At 38.4% G+C, this 20,800-nt stretch overlaps 1 protein-coding gene across 2 annotated transcripts in view; it reads right to left on the bottom strand.

Moving 5' to 3' along the window:
• Positions 1 to 20,800, bottom strand: part of RAP1B (RAP1B, member of RAS oncogene family) — a 30,607-nt gene that overhangs the window by 9,318 nt on the left and 489 nt on the right. The window contains exons 1-3 of one of the 2 annotated variants that reach the window (XM_027679667.1): positions 7,078 to 7,429; positions 3,451 to 3,535; positions 1,974 to 2,042 (exon numbers count right to left, since the gene is read on the bottom strand). In XM_027679667.1, coding sequence (XP_027535468.1) covers positions 1,974 to 2,042; positions 3,451 to 3,507 — 126 coding nt within the window. In that variant the 5' untranslated portion in view covers positions 3,508 to 3,535; positions 7,078 to 7,429. Of the gene's footprint in view, positions 1 to 1,973; positions 2,043 to 3,450; positions 3,536 to 7,077; positions 7,430 to 20,800 lie in introns of those variants that run through there. The other variant, XM_027679666.1, reaches the window with a different exon arrangement.

Raw genomic sequence — 20,800 nt, 5'->3', positions numbered from 1 at the left:
GTCAAATTCCCGGTTGACAGATCAGCATTCAAAAGAACTTTGTGTCACCTATTCTCCATATATGCATTGTAACTTTTCTTCTGTAAATAGATTTGAGTTTAGGGGGTGGGAAAAGGGAGTATATCCACTCCTCTTACACCTCCCAAATGTCCCCTATAGATGGCAATTCCTTAAAAATAACCACGATTTTAACATGTATTGCTGACACAGTTATCCAGCTAATTAAGAATCATTTATTCACTTTATGAAGAAACATTTGGGGAGTAAACCAAGGCATCAAGTTTCAAGACTTCATGCTCAATTATTTAGTTCCAGACAAACAAGTCACATTCTCTCAACTTCAAATACTATAAAATTAGATTTAACATTAATAGCATAGAATTGCAGCTGCCGAATCAACACATCAAATTTTGAATTTACTCAAGTAAGAAGCAAGTTAGAATTGTAACTAACAGTGAGGGAGTGAAAATGACTGCATAAAGTGTTGTCCAGACTTCAACAATCTGGCTGACTTGAAACGAGTACCCAGAGGTATTACTAGTCATTTTAGGAACAAACCTGAAAAGAACATAATAAGATATTTACTAGCAACAGCAACAAAAAATGTAGTTAGCAAAAGGCAAAATTTCTTAAGGTGGCTTTACTTTCCCAGGTTCTGTGGAAATAGTCTTTGGAAAAATTAACCCAGCAAACATAATGAATCTAATAGGACCTGAAGGATGTAAATATATAAAAAAAGAAATAATTTGCTTTAGATCAGCCTGTGAATATTTTTTGAGTCATTTACTAGGCCTGCACAAACCATTGGGATAGGGTCCAAAATTCCTGCTTCTCTAATACAGAAAAACTGTCTATATAGAATTTGGTTTTTCTGTTATCTCTTTAATAAGAGTTCTAGCTTTGGCTGGAAGTCCACATACTTAAGACAGACTAGGATTTTTCCAACATACAGTTTACATGAAGTCAAAGAAAAGAGGTGTGAATTTATCATTTTGCTCTCACTAGTTCCTCTTCTGTTCAGAAGAGATTCTGGTGACTATATGCTGCAAATGTAGTCCAGTGCTGAAAGAGGAGGTCTTGCAATTTTTGCTCATTCCTATCTAGGGTTTGTGGATCTTGCCTCCCTTGTATAGACACAGGCATTTTTGTGGCCACATGATGAGTTACATCAGAATATCAATGCAACTGAAAAGTAACTCAGCTAAGAAAAAAAACAGACAGACAGATTAACTGACACAGCCAAAAACTTATCTGTTGCACCAAATGGTTAAGGGTAGTAGTTCAGATACAAAGTATCTTAGTCTGGAATCTTAATCACAGTCTCAGGTGAAACTGAACAGTGAGCAATATGGAGATTCAAGATGATGCAAGCAGAATCAAACCTTTCAGCCTATCATGCTGAAGATGGGAAGAGAGAAACTAACAGGCCACTTGCTGTAAATGCTTGTTCATTTATGATAGGTTTGTGTTAACTTATTAATAAAACAACAACCCATCTAATGGAAGTATATTTGTCTACCATTTAAATCATTATGAATACAGTATGGTAGATGCCTCCAGTGTTCTAAAGGTTAGTGTGAAGTTGCTTGTAGCAATTTTCTTAGTAACAAAGCAGCTTAGCATCTCCGAGTCCAAATCTACCTGCAGATACCAACACACAAACAAACTAATAATAAATATGATAAAGCCAGGAAATGGTAGTGTATTTTGCTTTTTTTTTTAACTGATGTTCCCAATTCTGACAATGAAATTACCATTTCTTATTGACTAGCAGTAAGGTATTATACTTAAACATCAAAAAGTCAGTCTTGAATTATTCCTTTTAAACAGACTTTAAGAGCACCTTTATATTTCAAACTTGCTAAGTTAGCTGGTATTACCAGGCATACCCTTTTTCAAGCAATGACTCATATTTGACAATAGGTACTGCAGCTTTAAGTTTCTGTAACACTAGAGAGGTCTTTTGCATATACCTTTCTGTAGGAGTCTTCTATCGTAGGATCGTATTTTTCAACAAATATTCCTTGAACAAACTGTACAGTCTGCAACACAAAAGTTCTTGTAAGATTCTCTTGCATAGTGACATTTCGTAAACATTGCACACAAATTACTGTTCTAGGTGTATATTCAGTTATCCATTAAATTTTTAAGGCAAATTAAGTGATTGACATAACTATAAAATTTTAAGAAACAACAGAAAGTTAGATGTGTATGCCTATTTAACTATTTAACTGTTAGATGAAGCAAGCTATGTTTTCTGTTTTCCTTTATCCATCGTCACTTGGAGTGTAAGAATTAAAGCATGCATTTATTTAATGTTTGCCTAACTCTTAGAATCAGCATTAGTTTCTAGTTGACTAGGATACTATACAGCTGCATAGCTTTTACATTTGCATTGAGAACTACTGCATCTTCTGTCACTTATTGGTCAGCACAGAAATTAGTCAAAAAAGAACTGCCAGCTTTTACTAGTCTTAATTAGACTCAGTAGGTTGTTCCTGTGTACCTAGCATGAAGGATGTTTTTAGCACAAGTCAGATGAAACTTTAAGACTCAATGGCCAAGTCAGAGCAGACAGATTCAAACCCAGAAATGCTGCAGCAGTAAGATAAAGAACTCAGAGGTGAAGGAAGATGTTCTTTCACAATCTAGCATGATTTGTCATTTAAGTTTTTATTTAGGAACTGCTTTGTAAGAGAATACTTCTTACCCAAGAGTGGACCTCTGGACCTTATATTACGATAAGGTGCCCAATTAAACTGAAAGATGTTAAGTTTTTAGGTGGGCTGCGAACATCATATTTTGTGAACTTTTTCAGTTCTAGTCTAGGTCAGACTAAACTGTTCTGTAATCACGTAATTAAAATGCACGAGCTCTTTGATTTACAATCATCTATCTGCCACAGCTATACACCTACTTGCATGGAAAGATGCAGAAAACATGCTAAACTTCCTACAAACATGCAAATATGTATTTCTATTTGCATAACAAAATTATTAGTGCTTTAGAGACAGCTATCAAACATTAAGCACCCTGACGACCTGTCTAGAGACAGGACTTACAAAGGCCAGACACAGGCAAGCTATTTCATTGTGTGAGATTCACAAAGCAGTTTGATTTCCCACAGACTGGTGGCTGGGCTACCTACTGAAGCCAGAGAATCTCACAATGCTGTGGCTCTGCACCTCACTGTCTCAAACTGATCAACCACCATCAACCAACCCCACACGAAAACAGGAGCATGTGAGAATGCATCAATGAATGCAGATGCACCCACTAAAGGATCTACCTATTCTAGCCATGAAGCCTCAGCAGTCATTACTAACATTTATATTTATTTGTCCACAATTACATTGAGAAATACACTTTCGTAGACAGTATATTAGAGAAAAACTAGAATAAGTTTTTCTTAAAAAAACCCATACTTGAACTGCCTCATAGAGTACTTACCAGAGCAGACTTTCCAACACCTCCAGAACCAAGAACCACTAGCTTGTATTCACGCATGATGCAAGAGATAAATCACCCTCAATACCTAAAACACAAAAAGCCACCAGTCTGATTAAAGTTTGATCTATAACAGAAAGTACAAACATGACACCACAATCCAGTTCACTAAGCAGGGTTCAATAAAAACTCCTTTTAACTTTTTTTTTTCTACAACAGACGTTTTCAAACTAACAACTCTTAATGCAGCTACAATAAAATGCTGCAAACCATCGGATACAGTATTTCCTCTACCTCATTACTATTCTCCCATAAAGAATGTCAAATAAACTCTACTATACTGAAGCTAAGATACTATTAATAAGAAAAAATTATCCAAGAGGAGATAGCATGCATTTTTTCACTTTGAAACACTTAAATGCTAAACGAAGAATCACACAGAGAGAGATTTGTATAAGAAAATTAAAATCTCCTCTTCCCAGCAAACAAGCATTTCTTAAAAAGAACGGCAGGATCCCAGAAATAATTAAAAAAAAAAAACCAAAAACAAACCTTCCTAAGACTGGAAGTTGATTAATGTTTTGCTTGATATCTAACTGCAGTTATAATGACTGATGTTTCATGAATAAGTGGAAGCAACTAAAATATTCTTTTGAGACTATTCCCCTTCTACAAGCTAGATCAGTTCCCCTGTTCCACACTAGCTAGTGTGGCTGCCTACAGCAATCTGACAGATCTGCTCGCTCATCTTTGTTGAAAACTGACCCAGCAAAACCAAAACAAGGTCACAGATTTTGGGACATTTCTTTGGGTCATACTGCTCAAAAAACCACACCTGTTACAGTTCCACTACCAACTGCGCTACTAACAGGACTCTTACTGCTGCCCTGAGAGGAAGGTCTCATTTCTTTTCCTGTGGGGAGTCTAACACTTACCAGATTGAACTACCCATTTCTCCCCTCTCTGCCCCTGCAGAAAGATGAAACCCTCCCCAACTAATGAATAATCTGGGGGCTAGGGAAAAGGGGAAGTGCAGGAATCCAACACAGGTGCTTGCCAGAGGCAAGCAGCAAGGAAAGTAAAGTAAGAAAGACCTTTCTCATCAGCAGTAATCTCACAGCATCTCTGAAATCACACCGTTAGGTGCTTAGCACAAAATGCTAAGATGACTTACACAGAAATTAAACCACCACCACGATAGCGTCCTGTCTTTGCCATCACTGATCAACTCCACATCGTCAGAAGACTGAGAAATTGAGAGGCTGGGTCCTAGTTCTTCTTGGAAACACATAATCTTTCACCTTATCTAAACTGTTCCTCACAAAAGGAATGCAAGGAGAAAGCCTTAAGGAAATAATTGACCTGATGTCCAGCAAAGCAGGTGTCTCCATGGGCTTCTGTTACCAATAAATTTTGAGACTCTTCAGTGATTTTCACATCTAATAGAACATCGTTTCACTCCTGACTTTAAAAACTGTTTCCTTCCCTACAAAATTCTTTGCAAATGAAGACCATGAGAACCATTCACACCACACGTTTTTATCTGTTTGTCACCACTGTAAATGTTCAGTTAGATCCACAAATCTGTAAATTGTCCAGCCTTTCTAGAAACAGGATTGTCTCTAACTGTAAAGAAAAGCACCTTTCAAACTCATGACAAGTTAAGCCTTTAACTACATTACCCTTCACTTGTTTAAAACAAACATGCAGTTACTCCTTTATTTTTAGAAAGGTGTCCCTAGAATGATATAAATGTAGCAGGTGTAGGGGAAATCCCAGTACAGTAATCTTGGTGAACTACAGCAATTTCAGTGTCTTTGAAGGACAGTTTAAACTGAATTTTTCAGTCTTCAGTCTGAAGTTAGCAACTACATAAGGAGAGGTCAATAATGAAAGCTTACAGTAGTTTAAAAGTAACAGAACTTAAACAGCAGCTACAATATATCTGTTTTAAGTAATTTGTGACTTTTCTTTTACTGAATGATCTACAATTCCATGGAAAATTCCAAATCCTGAAATAAACTAACAACTTTTAGTGAGAGACTGGCAATTTCATTTTTGGCTCTCAAACAGCAATTCAGGAATTTAACACAAACCAAAGCTTCTTTCAGCATCCAGATTTGGAAGTTCAACCCTAAATATCCAACTGCTGTACAACACTCTGGAGTCGATTTCCCTACTTTAAGTGGTGGTACATAATTACACCGCATATATACAGCTTGGTTAGCCAATCTTCTTAATCACTGAACATCTAAGCAAAAAGCTTTTTAAGATCTTGAAGACATGACAAAGCCAGACTGCAGCACACTCTAAGCATTTCTCTGACCTTCCCTCCAAACTTAGGAAATGACCAATGTAATTAGTACTAACGTCTTCCTCCATGACAATGCTTTTGTCATTTGTACAGTTAATCTTTAACTCTCAAGAGCACACAGTAATCCTTTATATATGCATATACCCAGCACAGAGGTAGCTTGCTTTATATATACACACAGTAGTCCTTTATATATGCATATGCAGCACAGAGGTAGCTTGGCATCCCTGCACAGGTGTATTGCCAGGTAATCTGGCCATTATATCTTGGAATGACACACAACCCAATGTATTCTCTAAAACGCTTTAAGAAAGCTAACTTGGACATCTGTAACACAGCATGCCACAAAAGCACCATCTATAGTCCACTGCCACTTAGATCTACCACCTCACTGGCTTTGGGCAACAGTACTGATGTCACTTCACCGCTCACTGTTTCCTAAATGAAAAGAAAAACCTAAATTCCTAGCTAAAAGAACTTTCCTAATAAAACTTTCCTGTTTACAGGTCTTTGCCTCCTTCTCAGCTAAGAAGCCACTGGCTCATGAAGCTAGGAATTTCTTTAGGACACTGCAGTCTGCCACACTAGTTGATGTAATTAAAACCTAGCACACACTTTTTCACTGACCCATATGCCTGATGGCTGCAAGCGTGCCCCAGCCTGAGCTAGGACTGATCCTGCCTGAGCTTAACTTTTCAGCAATTCTCAGGTACCCTGACCCAGCTCTGCTCCAGTTCAAACCCATTTTTCCATATCAGATGTTATACAAACTGCTTGCATCCTAAATCTTGATCATGCTCTTACTTTATTTTTCAGTTGACACAATGCTTGACTCTGGAACTAGAATTGTATTTAGATTCATCCAGTGCCAAAACTATTTCCTTTTGACTCATTAATGACAAATGAGTGGGGGCAAAGGAGGAAGACAACGAAGTATAAAAGAGGAGGTTTAAGCCATAAAGCACCACATCTAGCCAGCATTTCCAGAATAGGATATGGTTAAGTCCAACAACAATATCTGTCTGTAGTCTCCAGATCACCTCTGGGATGTAAAATGAACATACTCAAAGAGGTACAACAGAAATGAAGAGACTAAGATATTTAAGCAGCAGATAAACAAACCCCCCAGATTTATAAGACATTTGAGAAGTATTCACCTAATCGCCCAACAATCAGATACAAATAAATTTAAACTTATTCTTAGCAAAAAACCAAGTAATCTGTTTGAATCCCCCTCCTCATTTAGTGGAGTCTATTGTAAGAGAAAGGCTTTAAGAGAATTGCTTTAAAGGCTGTCTACCTTTAAGGTGACTGACCTGCAAGGAGTGAGAGCAATGCCAACTTCCTTTGCTTTTTCACTTTCCCGTTCCTCCATCTTTAGGCAGGAAAATACTGTCAACTACGGTCTCTATGCAGGCTCTAAAGAGCAAGAAGATAGGAAGCATGCAAAAAGTAAGACCTTTTTTTTCCTCTTAACTGGAGCAGGTACTGGCTTTGAATAGCTGAGTCAAGTATTTATATGCACAAGTATTTGACATAACTGAACAGCAGAGATGTCTAATGCAAGATTTAGCCAGAAAAAACAAGGGAAGCTACTCTCTTTAAGAAACAGCATTATCACATAAACTGGATTCTAATGCTGTCACAAGTATAGAATCTCTCAAAAGTACAGATTCAGACTGCCTCCATTTTAACTGCCAGTGATGCTTCAGTAACTGCCTTGCACACTTCCCGAGACACAACCGTTCATAAAACCACCATGTCTGTGCAGCCTCTCTCACTAGTCTGTCCATATTACTTTGTGTCATTAATGTATTAGAGTGGCGTATTATTCTAACTGCTTGATTCTACTTCTTCATGGCACACTTAAAAATTAAAGTACTTGATAAACTAGAAGAGCAAGTGAACACACTTCATAAGCACACAGACACTTTCCCAGTAAGGATTCTCTTTGAAGGATGAGCAGATCTTTGAATAAACCCATTTGAACAGAAGGAGGAAAGGTTAACCAGGACAAGTCACTGAAAATAAAGCATTTTAAAAGCTTCACATCTGACAAGGACTGTGAACATGGAACTTGCTTTCTGCCTCTGTCCTTATCAGATAAACCACCGAAAATGTGCCTCCTGGACGTTTTCTTGAACAGTTTGTTGAAGCAGTCTCGAGCAAAATGCAAACCAACGTGATGATGCTAAGAAAGTTGAGGAATAAGTTACCTTACTTTAGAGGTGAATGAAAAAATTGTACACTTATTGCTTGTAAAGCTTTCCTAAAAAGCAACCACACAACGAAGAATTCAAGGAAGTTCAAATACCGTTGGTAATTGGCCTTAATGTGATAGTTATGAAGGTGGGGTGTGTGGGGGGGTTGGTGGGGTTTTTGGTGTTTTTGTATTGTTTTATATTTCGTTTTCTTTCAACTCCTTCAGCTTCAAATTTTGGGTTCTGATTGAACTTTGTTATCTATCTGAGGAATGGGAAAGCTAATAATCCAATATTTTCAAGTGATATTAAACCATATGAAGCTGTAACTGGAGCTCAGCCCCAGGCCAAAGACATGAACTAATACAGTCACTTACTTGAAGATATCCCCAAGGCTTGCTTATATGAACTAGTTGTTCAGGTATGAAATTAAACAAATTGTCCCTCCCAAAAGCCTTATCATTTTCAGAAGGGAAAATTATTCAGCACTTCACAGACACCACGATTCTTGTTCAGACACTGACATTCTGGTTGCATTGGGAAGTTGCAGAGTACTCAGCAAAATTTTCATAACACTTCTGCCCCAGCACATTTACCTCTCTGGAAAAGAGGCTTTGTTAGAACCACCTCAGGAATAGCACTCCTAAATTAATCTCAACTATTTGCATGAGAAAAAAAAGTTTCAAATACGAGATTGAGAGGTGAAACATTAACTGACTGGTTCACCCGTTTACAAGCAGCAATGGAGGGGAAAAAAGGCCAAGGGGAAAAACCCCAACCCTGCTCTCAGAAAGGGGATACCAGCCCTGAGATGGAACAAGATGATAATGGTCAGACAACATTTGGAAAAATAGCACTAGTTCAGTCATGGGACCAACCCAGGTCAGAGGATTATGCCTTTGCAGAAAAGGTTTTTCCCATTTCTGATACTGGAGCAGTCTCAGATGGCCAAACCTAAATCCTTCTCATTGTCTGTACCATCCAGATTCCACTAAGTTTTGAATCTCTTGGTTAGGAACCTCTTCTTCAGGTAAACAATTAATTAAGAGAAGATGTGTGCTGTTCTTAATATTGCCCAAATACTTGCATGTGGGGAAGTCTTAAATTCTTATCTCTCAACTCCAAGGAGGGTATTTTTTCAGAATAATTTCAGTGCATAAGCAGAACCTTGACAACATAACCAAAAGTGGAAGTCTGTTCATTTTCACCAGCTTTTAGATGCTTCAGGAATAAATGCAATTGAGATAACCCTTTCTCAAGAGGGTAAGTGTACCTCTTATAAAAGAGAAATTAAAATACTCCAGAGATGACTTCCATACATTTATAGAAAACATTACTCAGAAACCAATTCTGAAGACTAAGATAGACCCAATAAGCTTTTCAAGTGTAACTAAAGACTTTTATATTCAAGATTCCTGGAAGTAAAGCTATTTCATTACTAGTGCAGACTCTTTGGAGGAGAATCAACTGTTCAGTAAACAAAGCTAGCAGCAACTTTTATTTCTAATTTTCACCTGGTTTTGATAGCTTCTGGGTTTGACATATATGTACTTTGTCAGTTGAACAGCTAGTTCTTCTGGGCACTAATACAGTAATTTTTCTTGGACAAAAATATTTTTTCAATTATGTTCAAATATTTTAACTGATGCTAGAGAATCTACAGAGGATTTTTAAATAGCTGGGTGGTTAAGCTTATTCAGTGACATGAAGTCATACTAACCACCTGAGAAACAGCCACAGACATCTGAGAACGAGCTACTGCAGCACAAACATGGCACCAAGGTTTAAGCTGCTCTTTGAACTGCCCACAGGGACATTTACACAAAGACAGCTTAACCGAGTTTTCCTCCTTTCACTGAAAGGAGTTACCTTGATTAATACTGCACAGAGGGACCATTTCCGCAAAGCAGGTAACAGAAGCTGACCTTGCGAGACTAATTCCACTGTCTATAATTAGTATAGCTAAATAAAATTTGGTTTAGTTTTTTTCTTAAGTCAAAGTTAACTCTCAGTTAGATCTTCAATCTGAACACAAATCATGTTGCCTGCTTGAAGCCACTGATATCTCAAGATGAAAACTTCCTGATGGGAGAGACTAACAATGTGCAACTTGTAGTAGACTCATACAAATTATAAAAAGGCTTCTCAAAGCAAGTGATGTAATGAACATTCCTATACTACTAAGAATATGCTATCCTTCAACACTTACTGAGTTCAAGTTTCAACTTTGTGCAAAAATTCCAATATGTCAATTCAAATTTGGAGTATGTTATAAAACCTATGCTATAGAATCTACTTAAGCTTCAAATGGATTTTGCAACATTTATCAGATATATTCTTATTTTTGGTGACTATTTGGCATGGTTTTGCATTTTCTCCCTATTTCTGCAAAACAGTCACGATCCCCCAGAAAAGTTGTTTGTGAATTTTCTACCAGTCAGACTTACAGTGAAAATTATGACCTTGGAATTCCTGGAGAAGCTGAATTGCAAAGAAAATCCAGGCAGGCAATAAACAGAAACAAACTCAAATTTTTAAAAATACTACAAGTGTATTAAATTCTGATAATGCATAATTACCACATTATAATATCTTGCTATGCATAAGCTAAGTATTCAACCATACAGCAAGTTCTGAGAACTGGGTCAGCAATTCACTGCCATGAATTTGGCTGTTATTGTAGAGAAGGATCAGTATTTAGCTGTAAAACTTGTACAAGTCAATGGATTGCCCCATCATAGTATACACAACATGCTTTCCCTGATATGCATACTTCTGATTAAAAGCAGATATAAACATTTGTTTGTCCTCATAATTGTTACAGTAAATTTTATCTTTCAAGCTACAAAACGAGGTCAAACCAGCAGGACTACAACTAAGACATGCAATTTTTCAGAGTCAAGATACTTCTCTTGTAAAATGCCCTTGTGTAATTTGGAAGTTAGTTCGAGAACAAGCTTGCCAGTTGGCTTAAGATACTCTTCTTTGAAAAAAGGGATCTTAATTTCTCTTGCAGAAGCAAGACCTGGCCTCAAATTCCATGTGGTATCTGCTTAACATCCATCAATCCTAGCTCTACCCTGATTGTGACACTGGCTGCTGAACCAGTAAAGCCTTGTATCGGGTTTCCTTCTACAGACATAAGCCAATGCTCAGATCAACTAAAATTCCAGGATCACCTGAATTTTTGTGACTCCTGTTTATTTTTCTCCATAATCTACACACCATATACACCCCTGGCAACGCCAGATCTTGCATGTCTTTACTATAAAAGGTTTGGTTTCAATTCAGGTTTGTTTAGATTACTAAGGTGGATATAGAGAGAGAGATTTCCATCATTATATGATCTTTTGTTACTGGCCATTTAAAACCAGCTAGTGTAGGCCCTTTACATACCAACCATCCTTCCATACTACAGTTTACAGTATTTCTATTACAAATCAGGTTGGTAGCCTGAGAGCAGTCTTACAAATTCCCATATGTCATTTTAATTAAGATTAGGAGTTTTATCTGTTGAAAAGACACTGATACTATGCAGATTGAGAATACTCGCTACTAGCATTCATTAACAGGAATAAAATTAGCTCTTCCATGACAAATGAACCATACCAGCAATGTCCCAAGTAATTTTAACTCATGTCTTTTTTGACCTCTCAATCGATACTTCCCTAATAGAAACATGGTATTTGAACATGAGCAGCAAATGTCACTCAAAGTCACCCAAAGTATATTTAACTTCACAAACAGTTCTTTTGTTATAGCCACAGACATCTGTCCTGAGGGTAAGCTGAAAAAGGCATACACCAATACCCAGCAACAACCATCATCTTCTGCCACACAGTTTAGCAAACTGGAGTGGTGGAGGTGCAACCTTAACTGCCTCTTTTCATGGTTAACTTCGTTAGCTGAATCCACTGATGGACAAGAGTTTGTAAAAGGTCTGAAGTGCCTAACTGAAGTGGGTGAAACTTGGGCAGAACATCCTGTTGTTTCTGGCAGTGAGGCAGTAGCATCTTGTACCTAGGGATAGTTGCTCCTCAGACAATGTCCAATTCACAAGCATACCTTAACTAGGAGATGACAACTGCAGTTGACCTTCACACCTCTGCCCACATGGAGATGCACAGACAACTTGGTTGTTCCTGAGGCAACTGCTAAATTGTCACAAGCTTCAGAAGAGCATATTTAAAAAAAAAAAAAACAAACACAAACCAAACCCAATCCAACCAACCAAAAAAGTTAAACCCCACAAAAAACCCCATCCACTAAAAATATCCCCCACCCCGGAGCCCCTGCCCCCCCCCCAAAAAAAAACCCAACCCAAAAACCAAACTAACAATCCACACTAAAACAAATGCCTGCTAATCTTAGTATGCAAAGCTGTGAACTGCCATAGCTCCACATCTGCTTTGTGAGCAGCTGATGCATCTTAGCCCTCCAGAAGCCTCATTTAATGGGTCAGGAATTTCCAAGAGAGGGGAAAAATCTGACAGTTAGGAGCATAAACCCAAAAGGTAAAAAATTCACACTTGCAAGCCTGAGCTCACAGACATGAGGACACCTACACAAAAAATAATTTTAACCAAATGAATTTGAATCACAATCATCCCCACACCCCTTTCTACTACATGGACTAGATCTTTAGTAGAGAGTTACTAAATTAATGAGAGTTAAACTTGTTTAATCAGGTCTCCACAAGATTCTATTTGAATCTTCTTAAGATCACTATAGTTCATGTTTAGACCATACTTTTTGATTCCTCTGCATCTTCAAAGCTTGCCATCTTTTGAAGAAACCTGTCATACCTCAAGACTCACTTTGCTTTAAGTCAAATTGTATTGGGTTTGCATGGCTAGGTTTGGGTAGCAGCATCGCTACATGGGTGGCTTCTGTGAGAAGCTGCCAGAAGCATTCCCCATGTCTGACAGCCAATGCCAGATGTCTCCAAGATGCACCTACTGCAGGTCAACAGCAAGGTCCCAGTGGTAGTACCTCTGGGATAATATATTTAAGAGGGGAAAAAATCTGCTGGGGGAAGAGCAACAGCAGAGAGAGGAGCAAGAATACGCAAGAGCATATGTCTGCACTCTGCAGACACCAAGGTCAGTGAAGAAGGAGCAGGAGGAGGTGCTCCAGGCGCCAGAGCAGATTCCCCTGAAGCTCACGATGCAGACCATGGTGAGACACCTGTCTCCCTGCAGCCCATGGAGGTCCATGGTGAAGCAGAGATCCACCTGCAGCCCAGGAGCGCTCCAGGCCAGAGTAGGTAGATTCCCAAAAGAGGCTGTGACCTTATGAAAAGCAGGTGCTAGAGCTAGAAGTGGTAGAAAATGTAGGAGTGAAGTTAAGTCTCAGAAGAGGGAGGAGTGAGTGGAAGGTGTTTTTAAGATTTGCTCTTATTTCTCATTATCCTACTCTGATATGATTGGCAATAAATTAAATTGATTTCCCAAAGCTAAATCTGTTTTATCCTTTGACAATAACTGGCAAGTAATCCCTCCCTGTCCTTAACTTGATGCACAGGTCTTGCGCTATATTAGAAAGCATCCAAAGCAGGATGGTTTCCCCTCAAGGGCCTTGAGGGGAAAGCTGTGTGAGGAGCAGCTGAGGTCGCCTGGTCTGTTCAGCCTGAAGGAGACTGAGGGGACACCTCATTGCAGTCTACAACTTCCTAGTGAGGGGAAGAGGAGGAGCAGACACTGATCTCTTCTCCGTGGTGACCAATGAGAGGACCTGAGGGAATGGCCTGAAGTTGTGGCAGGGGAAGTTCAGGTTGGATACCAGAAAAAGGTTTGGATGGGAAGAACTTTCTAAATACAAATCAGCATGTCTGGTCTTTTAAGAATCACCAACTATTTAGGCAATGACAATCACCACAGCCTTTGAAAAAGCATTACCACTATATCCTTCAGCAACTTAAATACATGCATCTCAAAACAATCTATATTTTGGGCAAAGCCCAAGTAGAGGAATGACCTTTTAGTCTACATTGACTGTTCCAGTGAAGCAAGTTTATCCTTCAGGAAACCAGTCTTTCATTTCCACATTGTTTAGGGTGCTTGCAGTTTACCCAATGCACACTCTGTTTAGGTTCTTGTGATCTGTGACTTCAACCTTCTGTTGGCAAGTCTGTGAACATTCCTTATTTTCACTTCTACTGTCACAGCAGATTCAGCATTTGGCTTGGTAAAGAGGCTTCAGCTTTCCTCTGTGAAACTTACAGCACCAAATTTCATTTAAAAAGTAGTCTCACAATAAGATTAAGTAATGGAAGAATTGCATTACTTGTAAATACAAATATTTTCAAGCTGACATATTTGTCTTTGAAAAACATTTTTGGAAACTGCATCTTAAGATTGTGCCTCTGGCTAGAACCAGGACTAGTTAGCAAAACTGCATATTGTTCAAAATATTGGTTACTGCAGTTAAACTAAGTTCAAACTAACATGCACTTAATGTTGCTTCCTCACTGTTTTCCTGGCTAAACAGGATCCACATTTCTAGCAGAAAAGGAAGAGGTAGCATCAGTACTCTTTGTTCTTCAGGAATAAAACTGTACAACCTATTTGATCTTTTCATTCCAGGCTTCATGTGAAATATTCTTATTTCTCACTCTAATTCCTACTCACATTGATACAGCACTTTTCTTCTGAGATTACTCTTCAGAGTTTGATGAAAAGCAACACACAGATCAAAAGGATGCCAAACACAAGCACACACAGTGGCCCAAAGCACTTGATCGTAAAACCTCCTTTTCAGCTACTCCGTCTTTGCAGAACTTCAGCTACCACACTTAAGTTTTCTATGTGAGATCTTGGGCTGAACCTCAATTTAGCTTTGGGTATTTCCTGAAATAAAAGGTTTAGGGAGATCAGAAAAAAACCAAACCAAAACAAAAGAGGATCATTAAAAATATAAGCCATGGACTTGCTTAAATATAAAGAAAGGTGAAAAGGTAGCAATAAAATAAGAACATACAATGAGCACAGGTATAACATAGCTATAATTCAGAAATGCTTGTTTCCCTTTCTAGTATTCAGATATAAAAAGTAAGTAGAAAATTGTACACTAAATGTAAGAATGTTTCAAGACCAAGCATCCAGTTAAAAAATTAGTTATGAATGCCTGTTTATTATAGTATCACAGACTTCTCTCTAATGGCCTCCAAACTCACTCAATGCCCACGATGATTAAGTGCCAGTGTGTCTCATCTCTGGTGAGATCTCATCTCATCTGCTACTAAGTGAAAATATATCAGAAAAATGGAAGAGTGATATTCTCCGGCATGATGGTCAGCCATTCTTGCCTCTTCCAGTGTTCCATCTTGATGCCACAGGACTACTAAAGTCTCTTAGATTCCAACAAGTCCTAAGATGACAATTTGGCACTTTTTAGAAGCATGGCACATTCTCAAATAACTAATGTCAGTTGAGGCTGGATTTTTGAACACAACATTTCACAGCCCACAAAGAACACAAGTCCAAGGCATCTCAAACTATATATTTGTTGATATAAAACTACCTTAGAAATTCATCTCTGGATTGGTATTATATTTGTGAGAATTCTGAAGGTGAGTTCACACTTGCTATGAACTCATTTCTGATGCTGCTCACCATAAAACCCATGAAAGGACATTGCATTTTCTGTACGCTTCTAAGAACATAAACTATAGACAGCAAACAACAAAAGGACTATTCCCTGAATGGGACTAAAATCACCACAGAATGTCTACTGCCCACCAAATCTCCATTTTAAACAAGTCAGAAGGGTCACAGAAAGACAGTATGATACATATTTATATAGTTAGTATGAATAAGGATAACTCTAGAAGTTAGAGTTAAGTGTAAGAGTCAGATTTTGCATGCCATATTAATTTATACACTCTCCCTACCCAAAGAAAATCCTTCAGCAATACTAGATGCAAAAGAAAATCACACAAAGCCGAGTAGGCTATGTTTATGGGTCATCTTGTACATCAAGCTTTCAGAACATTACCTTGTAAGTAACTTCAGAGTGAAAGACCACAGGAGGGTTACTGACCGCATCTTACAACCTCTAACAATCCACCATAACCACTTCACATTTGCAAGATTAATAAAAGAGGTTCGTGCACACTATGCTGTTGGGCTGCTCCAGGCAAGCCCGGACACACAGCCATACACACAGAAAGGCTTGGATTGGAAGGGACCTAAAAGATGATGTAGTTCCACCGGCCATGGGAAGGGATACCATCCACTAGATCAGGTTGCTCAGGGCCCCATCTAGCCTGGCATTCACAACTCAGTCTCAACTGTAAATGTCACCTTATAAATAAATAAATAAATAAATCTAGTCCTAAATACTGTATTGCAGAAAGTAAGATTTGTAGGTAACTTCCACTTAAGATATTACTTCCTTTCCACATTCAGAAAAAATAAAATACTTTGCAACTTTCCTCTAGTCTTCTAACAAGTCACTTTTTGGGGAAGTATTAGACCAGGTGTTCTAGAAGTTTGATTAACTGCAAGCAAGGACTGTACAATTGCACAACTTACCTATCACTACTGTCTGGGTTCTGATGTAGTCCAGCTACTGTTCAGCTTCCTAGCTTCATCTCAAAAATTACTGACCATACACGAAACCTCTAGAAAAATCAAAGTAGCTGGTCTGACCCTGCAACTACCAAAAACACTTGTATTTCAGTAGTGCTGAAGTGCCACTTGTAGTAACGCACAGGTCCTCCTTCTGTCTCCTGTACCTCTCCCCTCTGGAACTCCACACAGGTAACTCAGAAGTATCTGAAGTTCACCTTTAACACAGATGTGATCATACTTTTTTTTTTCTTCTTCCTGATATACAAAGCACATTTTTAAGAAACTTTACTTCAGACTCCACTGCAAACATAGAAAAAAAGTGAAGCACAACTAGTTAGGTTGCAGAAACAGAGACTGCGAGTGGAAAAAAATAGGACAAGACTTCAAAAGCTAAGACAACTAATGCAGAGAAACAAAAACAGTTGCAGGGACTATCTGTGTTCACAAATTATTTCAGATTAACTGAAAACAAGGTTAGACAACATACATTATTTGGGCAATAGATAGCAAATTCATTTGAGAAAAAGTTTTCACCATCTAATGTCTCAAAAAGTTATGGAGTAAGCCATACTAATGGAAATATTGTTGAAATGCATATTTTCCTTTAATCTGGATTACCTACCAAAATCAGGTACTAACTGACTTAATAATAACTGCTATAATTAAAGCAAGTAAGAGTAACATTCGCTTCAATGTCAACAAATCTTCATGCAAAGAGCACATTCTCTTTCTATGAAAAAGAATTTTAACTATGGATCCCTGCTTTGTCTTCAGTTATGAAAATAAACTGTTCTCCTGTTCCATTTCAATGCTGTCCGAAAATTTAATGACATAAAGTTTCTCACAGCTCTACAATTAGAGTTACATTGAAAATTATTTCATGAATGAGTAACAGTGGCAGACAATATTCTTTTTACAGAAGACCTGGTCAAGTAATTCAGATTTAGCACACCTTCCTGTGTTGCAACAGCTGCAGGAATGATACCAAGTGATCTAAGAAAGTACAGATTTCCTGAAGAGAATCTCAAACTGGAGAGAAAGACGAGATGCTGCTTGTCTGCCACAGGATGCGAACACCAATCCATCAGAAGGGCTAGGCTGTCCTACTCCTGCAGTATGGTCTGGCCTTCCTCCCTTGGACAGGAACGAACTAACCATGTGGGCTGAGTTGGCAGTCTCTTTTTGTAGCTACATAGCCGGGATTTACTTCAAATAACGTCAATTCCTTAGATTAATAACTAGAGAGCTGACTGGGACAGTGTACGAGATATTGCCAAATGTCTCTTCTTCTTCCTGGTTCACCTCTACAAAATTCCTTTAACTCTGCAACACGTGGTCCTCTAGGGTCTTACAGTGACTTTCACTCTACTGCTTCAGTAGTAAAAATCACTGTTAAAACACTATTCTTGAAAAAAGAGCATCCTGAATAGCTAGAGGGGCCCCAAATCATTTTATATTTCAAAAGTTGCTTCACAGGCAGATTTCCAACCTGGTGTTTACAGCCTTCCTCCCTTTCCTTGCTGCTAGAAGAGAGGAACATGCAGTTGTCAGGAGCTCACAACAGCATGTATAGGCAGACACATAAAAATAAAAAAACCTTTATCACTTTTAGTTGTCCAGTGTTTCTTTAGGCATTCTAAAGCTTCACAGATGAGTTTCAAGAAAGAACCTACTGCTGCTTTTGAAGGTAACCTCATTCAACTGCTCCATGAAGAAACAGTTTGTACCAGCTGACAAGTCTTTGACTTTCTCCATATAGCGTTTGCCTATTACAAGCAAACTGCCATAGTTTCATCAAAGTACAGCTTCTACTACGCCTGTCTCACTCAGTTTTCTCGTAGTTAACAGGCCCTAAGGAGAAAGCCATACATTAGATGCTCTGAGATACTAAAGCTCTACTACAGTCACCTGTTAAACAACTTTGAAAACTCAAGTCAACTTGAAAACAAATCTCCTATTAATGGCATTCAAGTACAAAAACACTTCTTTTGTTCCCTGGTCTATGCAAGAAGAATGGAAACAGACCGTCTTAATGATATCTGAGCAGGAAAACAAAGTTTGCCTTCAAATATAAAGGTGTAATTACTGCAGATACTCCTTTAATCTCTCTGAACAAGAAGGCTGTCTAAAATATCCCTCTACCTGACCTAGATGCTACAGAACACAGCAGAAGCCTGCCCCAACTCAGCAGGGATTCAGCACACTGACACCACACAGTGCACTTCGGTCTGCTTTTGGATTTGTTCTGAGGTAAAGGACTGGCAGCATTTGCAACCACAAGCTAAACATGAACTTCTGTTGCGCAAGGTATGCTTAGTGATCTGTTTACTAAGAGAGTAATTTTGATTAAAACTCACAACAACTTGAGCCTAACCTGAAGAACACACAAATGTCAGTAAAGTATCTGAAAGTCATCTAAGCATTACTTAGACCAACCAATTCATAAAGGATCCACCTACCCTCTCAGCATACACCCAAGGACAAGAGAGTGCCTGTTTTTATCTCTAAGATGTTCTTATCCTTAAAAGCACCTCTCTATACCTAACCCCGAGCAGCCAGCAGAGCTCTGCGGATGACAGGATTGGCACTACTGCAGTAAGCATCAAGTACTCAAGTACTTCTGTGACTCTTGCACTTCCCACATCCCAGATGATAGGTGGACAACTGTTTATTTTAGTTCCCTGTCACATTTACTGTTAGATCACAAGCTACAGTGGAGTCTTCAGCACACTTCGTTCCTCAGCCATACAAGCAATTTCTTTCTCCTTTTGTAGGCCCTCACCTAGATTCCCATCTGTTTGCCTCTGCTCCAGAAAGGCTCTCAATTAAAAAGATAGTCAGTTTTACTCTGCAAAACTGGCACAGCACAAAAAGAGCTGTCATGGCTCACTTCAGATTTATTTTTGATGAACTGTCCTACACCAGAGCTTTGGAACAAAATAGCACAATTTTAATTCCACTCAGAAAACTTATCTGGTGCAAGCATATAGTAATAGAAGCATGACGCACAGGTACAGAGAGTTAAAAAAAAAAAGACTACCAGGGTTTCTTGTCCACCTATACAAGTTCTGGTTTTACACTTATAGTCTTTCAACTCTGTTTTGCAGATTATTTCACCCCCAGGCAGACAGGTGCTCCAAGTGTAATCATCTCTGCTGCAGAAAAGATACATGGCACTTATATTGCACAGTGCAACTCAAAACTCAGTTACATGGGTACAGATAGTAACAGAATTTTACACTACAGCTCTAAGTTAAAACTGAAGTAGTTCACACCACTACAAGAAGCATCCCTGAAAACATAAAGGTACCAAGGAAATAAAGCACTGCATTTCATTAGTTAGAAAGTTTATTTTTGCAAAGCCTTCAATGTGAACAGACAAGGTAACCCCCACTACTCACTTAGCTCATTTTTATCTGGACTGAAGTCTACAGGATAGACTTTCAGTGAGAGTAAAAAAAGGTGCAATGAATAAAGAAAGTGAAAATACTCGACTGTAGCAAGTTTGGTTGATTTTTTTCCTCGCAAAAGCTTGCAATTTAAATACAGAGGCAAGTCATCCAAAAGGTAATCATTTGACTAATGTTTAAAGTTTTCCATAGAGGTGAAAAGAAACTCTTCCCATTTATTTTCGAATGGCTGCTCTTGAAGGCAATGCAATTGCTTTTTTCCTTTTAATTGTAATTAATAAAAACGAATTTCTTGTCTCCATTTTTATAACAGTTATTTCGATGTATACTTTACTGTCAAAGATTACTGGAAAGTCCTTGTCAAACACTGTCTACACATCTCACACTTGGGTAAGATGTAGCTGTTATATGCTGAAAATTACAAATTACCCTAATCAAAACATGTAAATGCAAAAACACACATGCGACCTGTGTGTTTTTCAAGCTGGGCATCTCTGACATACTCTCTCTCGGAACTGTTTCACCTTACTACCATACCCCGAAACAGTACAGTAAAAGACTTTCTTTTTTTTGTTTCCTTTACCCTGAGCAGCACAACCAATCCCTTTAAGACGGAAATGGGAATAAGAGCACACTGTTGTTTTTCCACAGAAAACCTTGGTTTCTTATCCTCTTTTGTAATCTGGGGCCAGTGCGAAAACAGTTGGATTTCATTTTATTTTCCTCTCTGCAAACTTTGGTTTCCGTCCACCGCTTCTTCATAAACGCGAACAGAAGGGTACAAGGATCTCAGGTTCATTTGACGGGTTTGGCGCAGGAAGTGTCAGTCAAATTCTTCCATTTGCTTTGACAGGG

Source organism: Neopelma chrysocephalum, unplaced genomic scaffold (assembly GCF_003984885.1).
Source record: "Neopelma chrysocephalum unplaced genomic scaffold, ASM398488v2 Primary Assembly neopelma1_59, whole genome shotgun sequence".
Lineage (NCBI taxonomy): Eukaryota > Metazoa > Chordata > Aves > Passeriformes > Pipridae > Neopelma > Neopelma chrysocephalum.
This window is presented reverse-complemented; position numbering and strand designations above follow the sequence as displayed.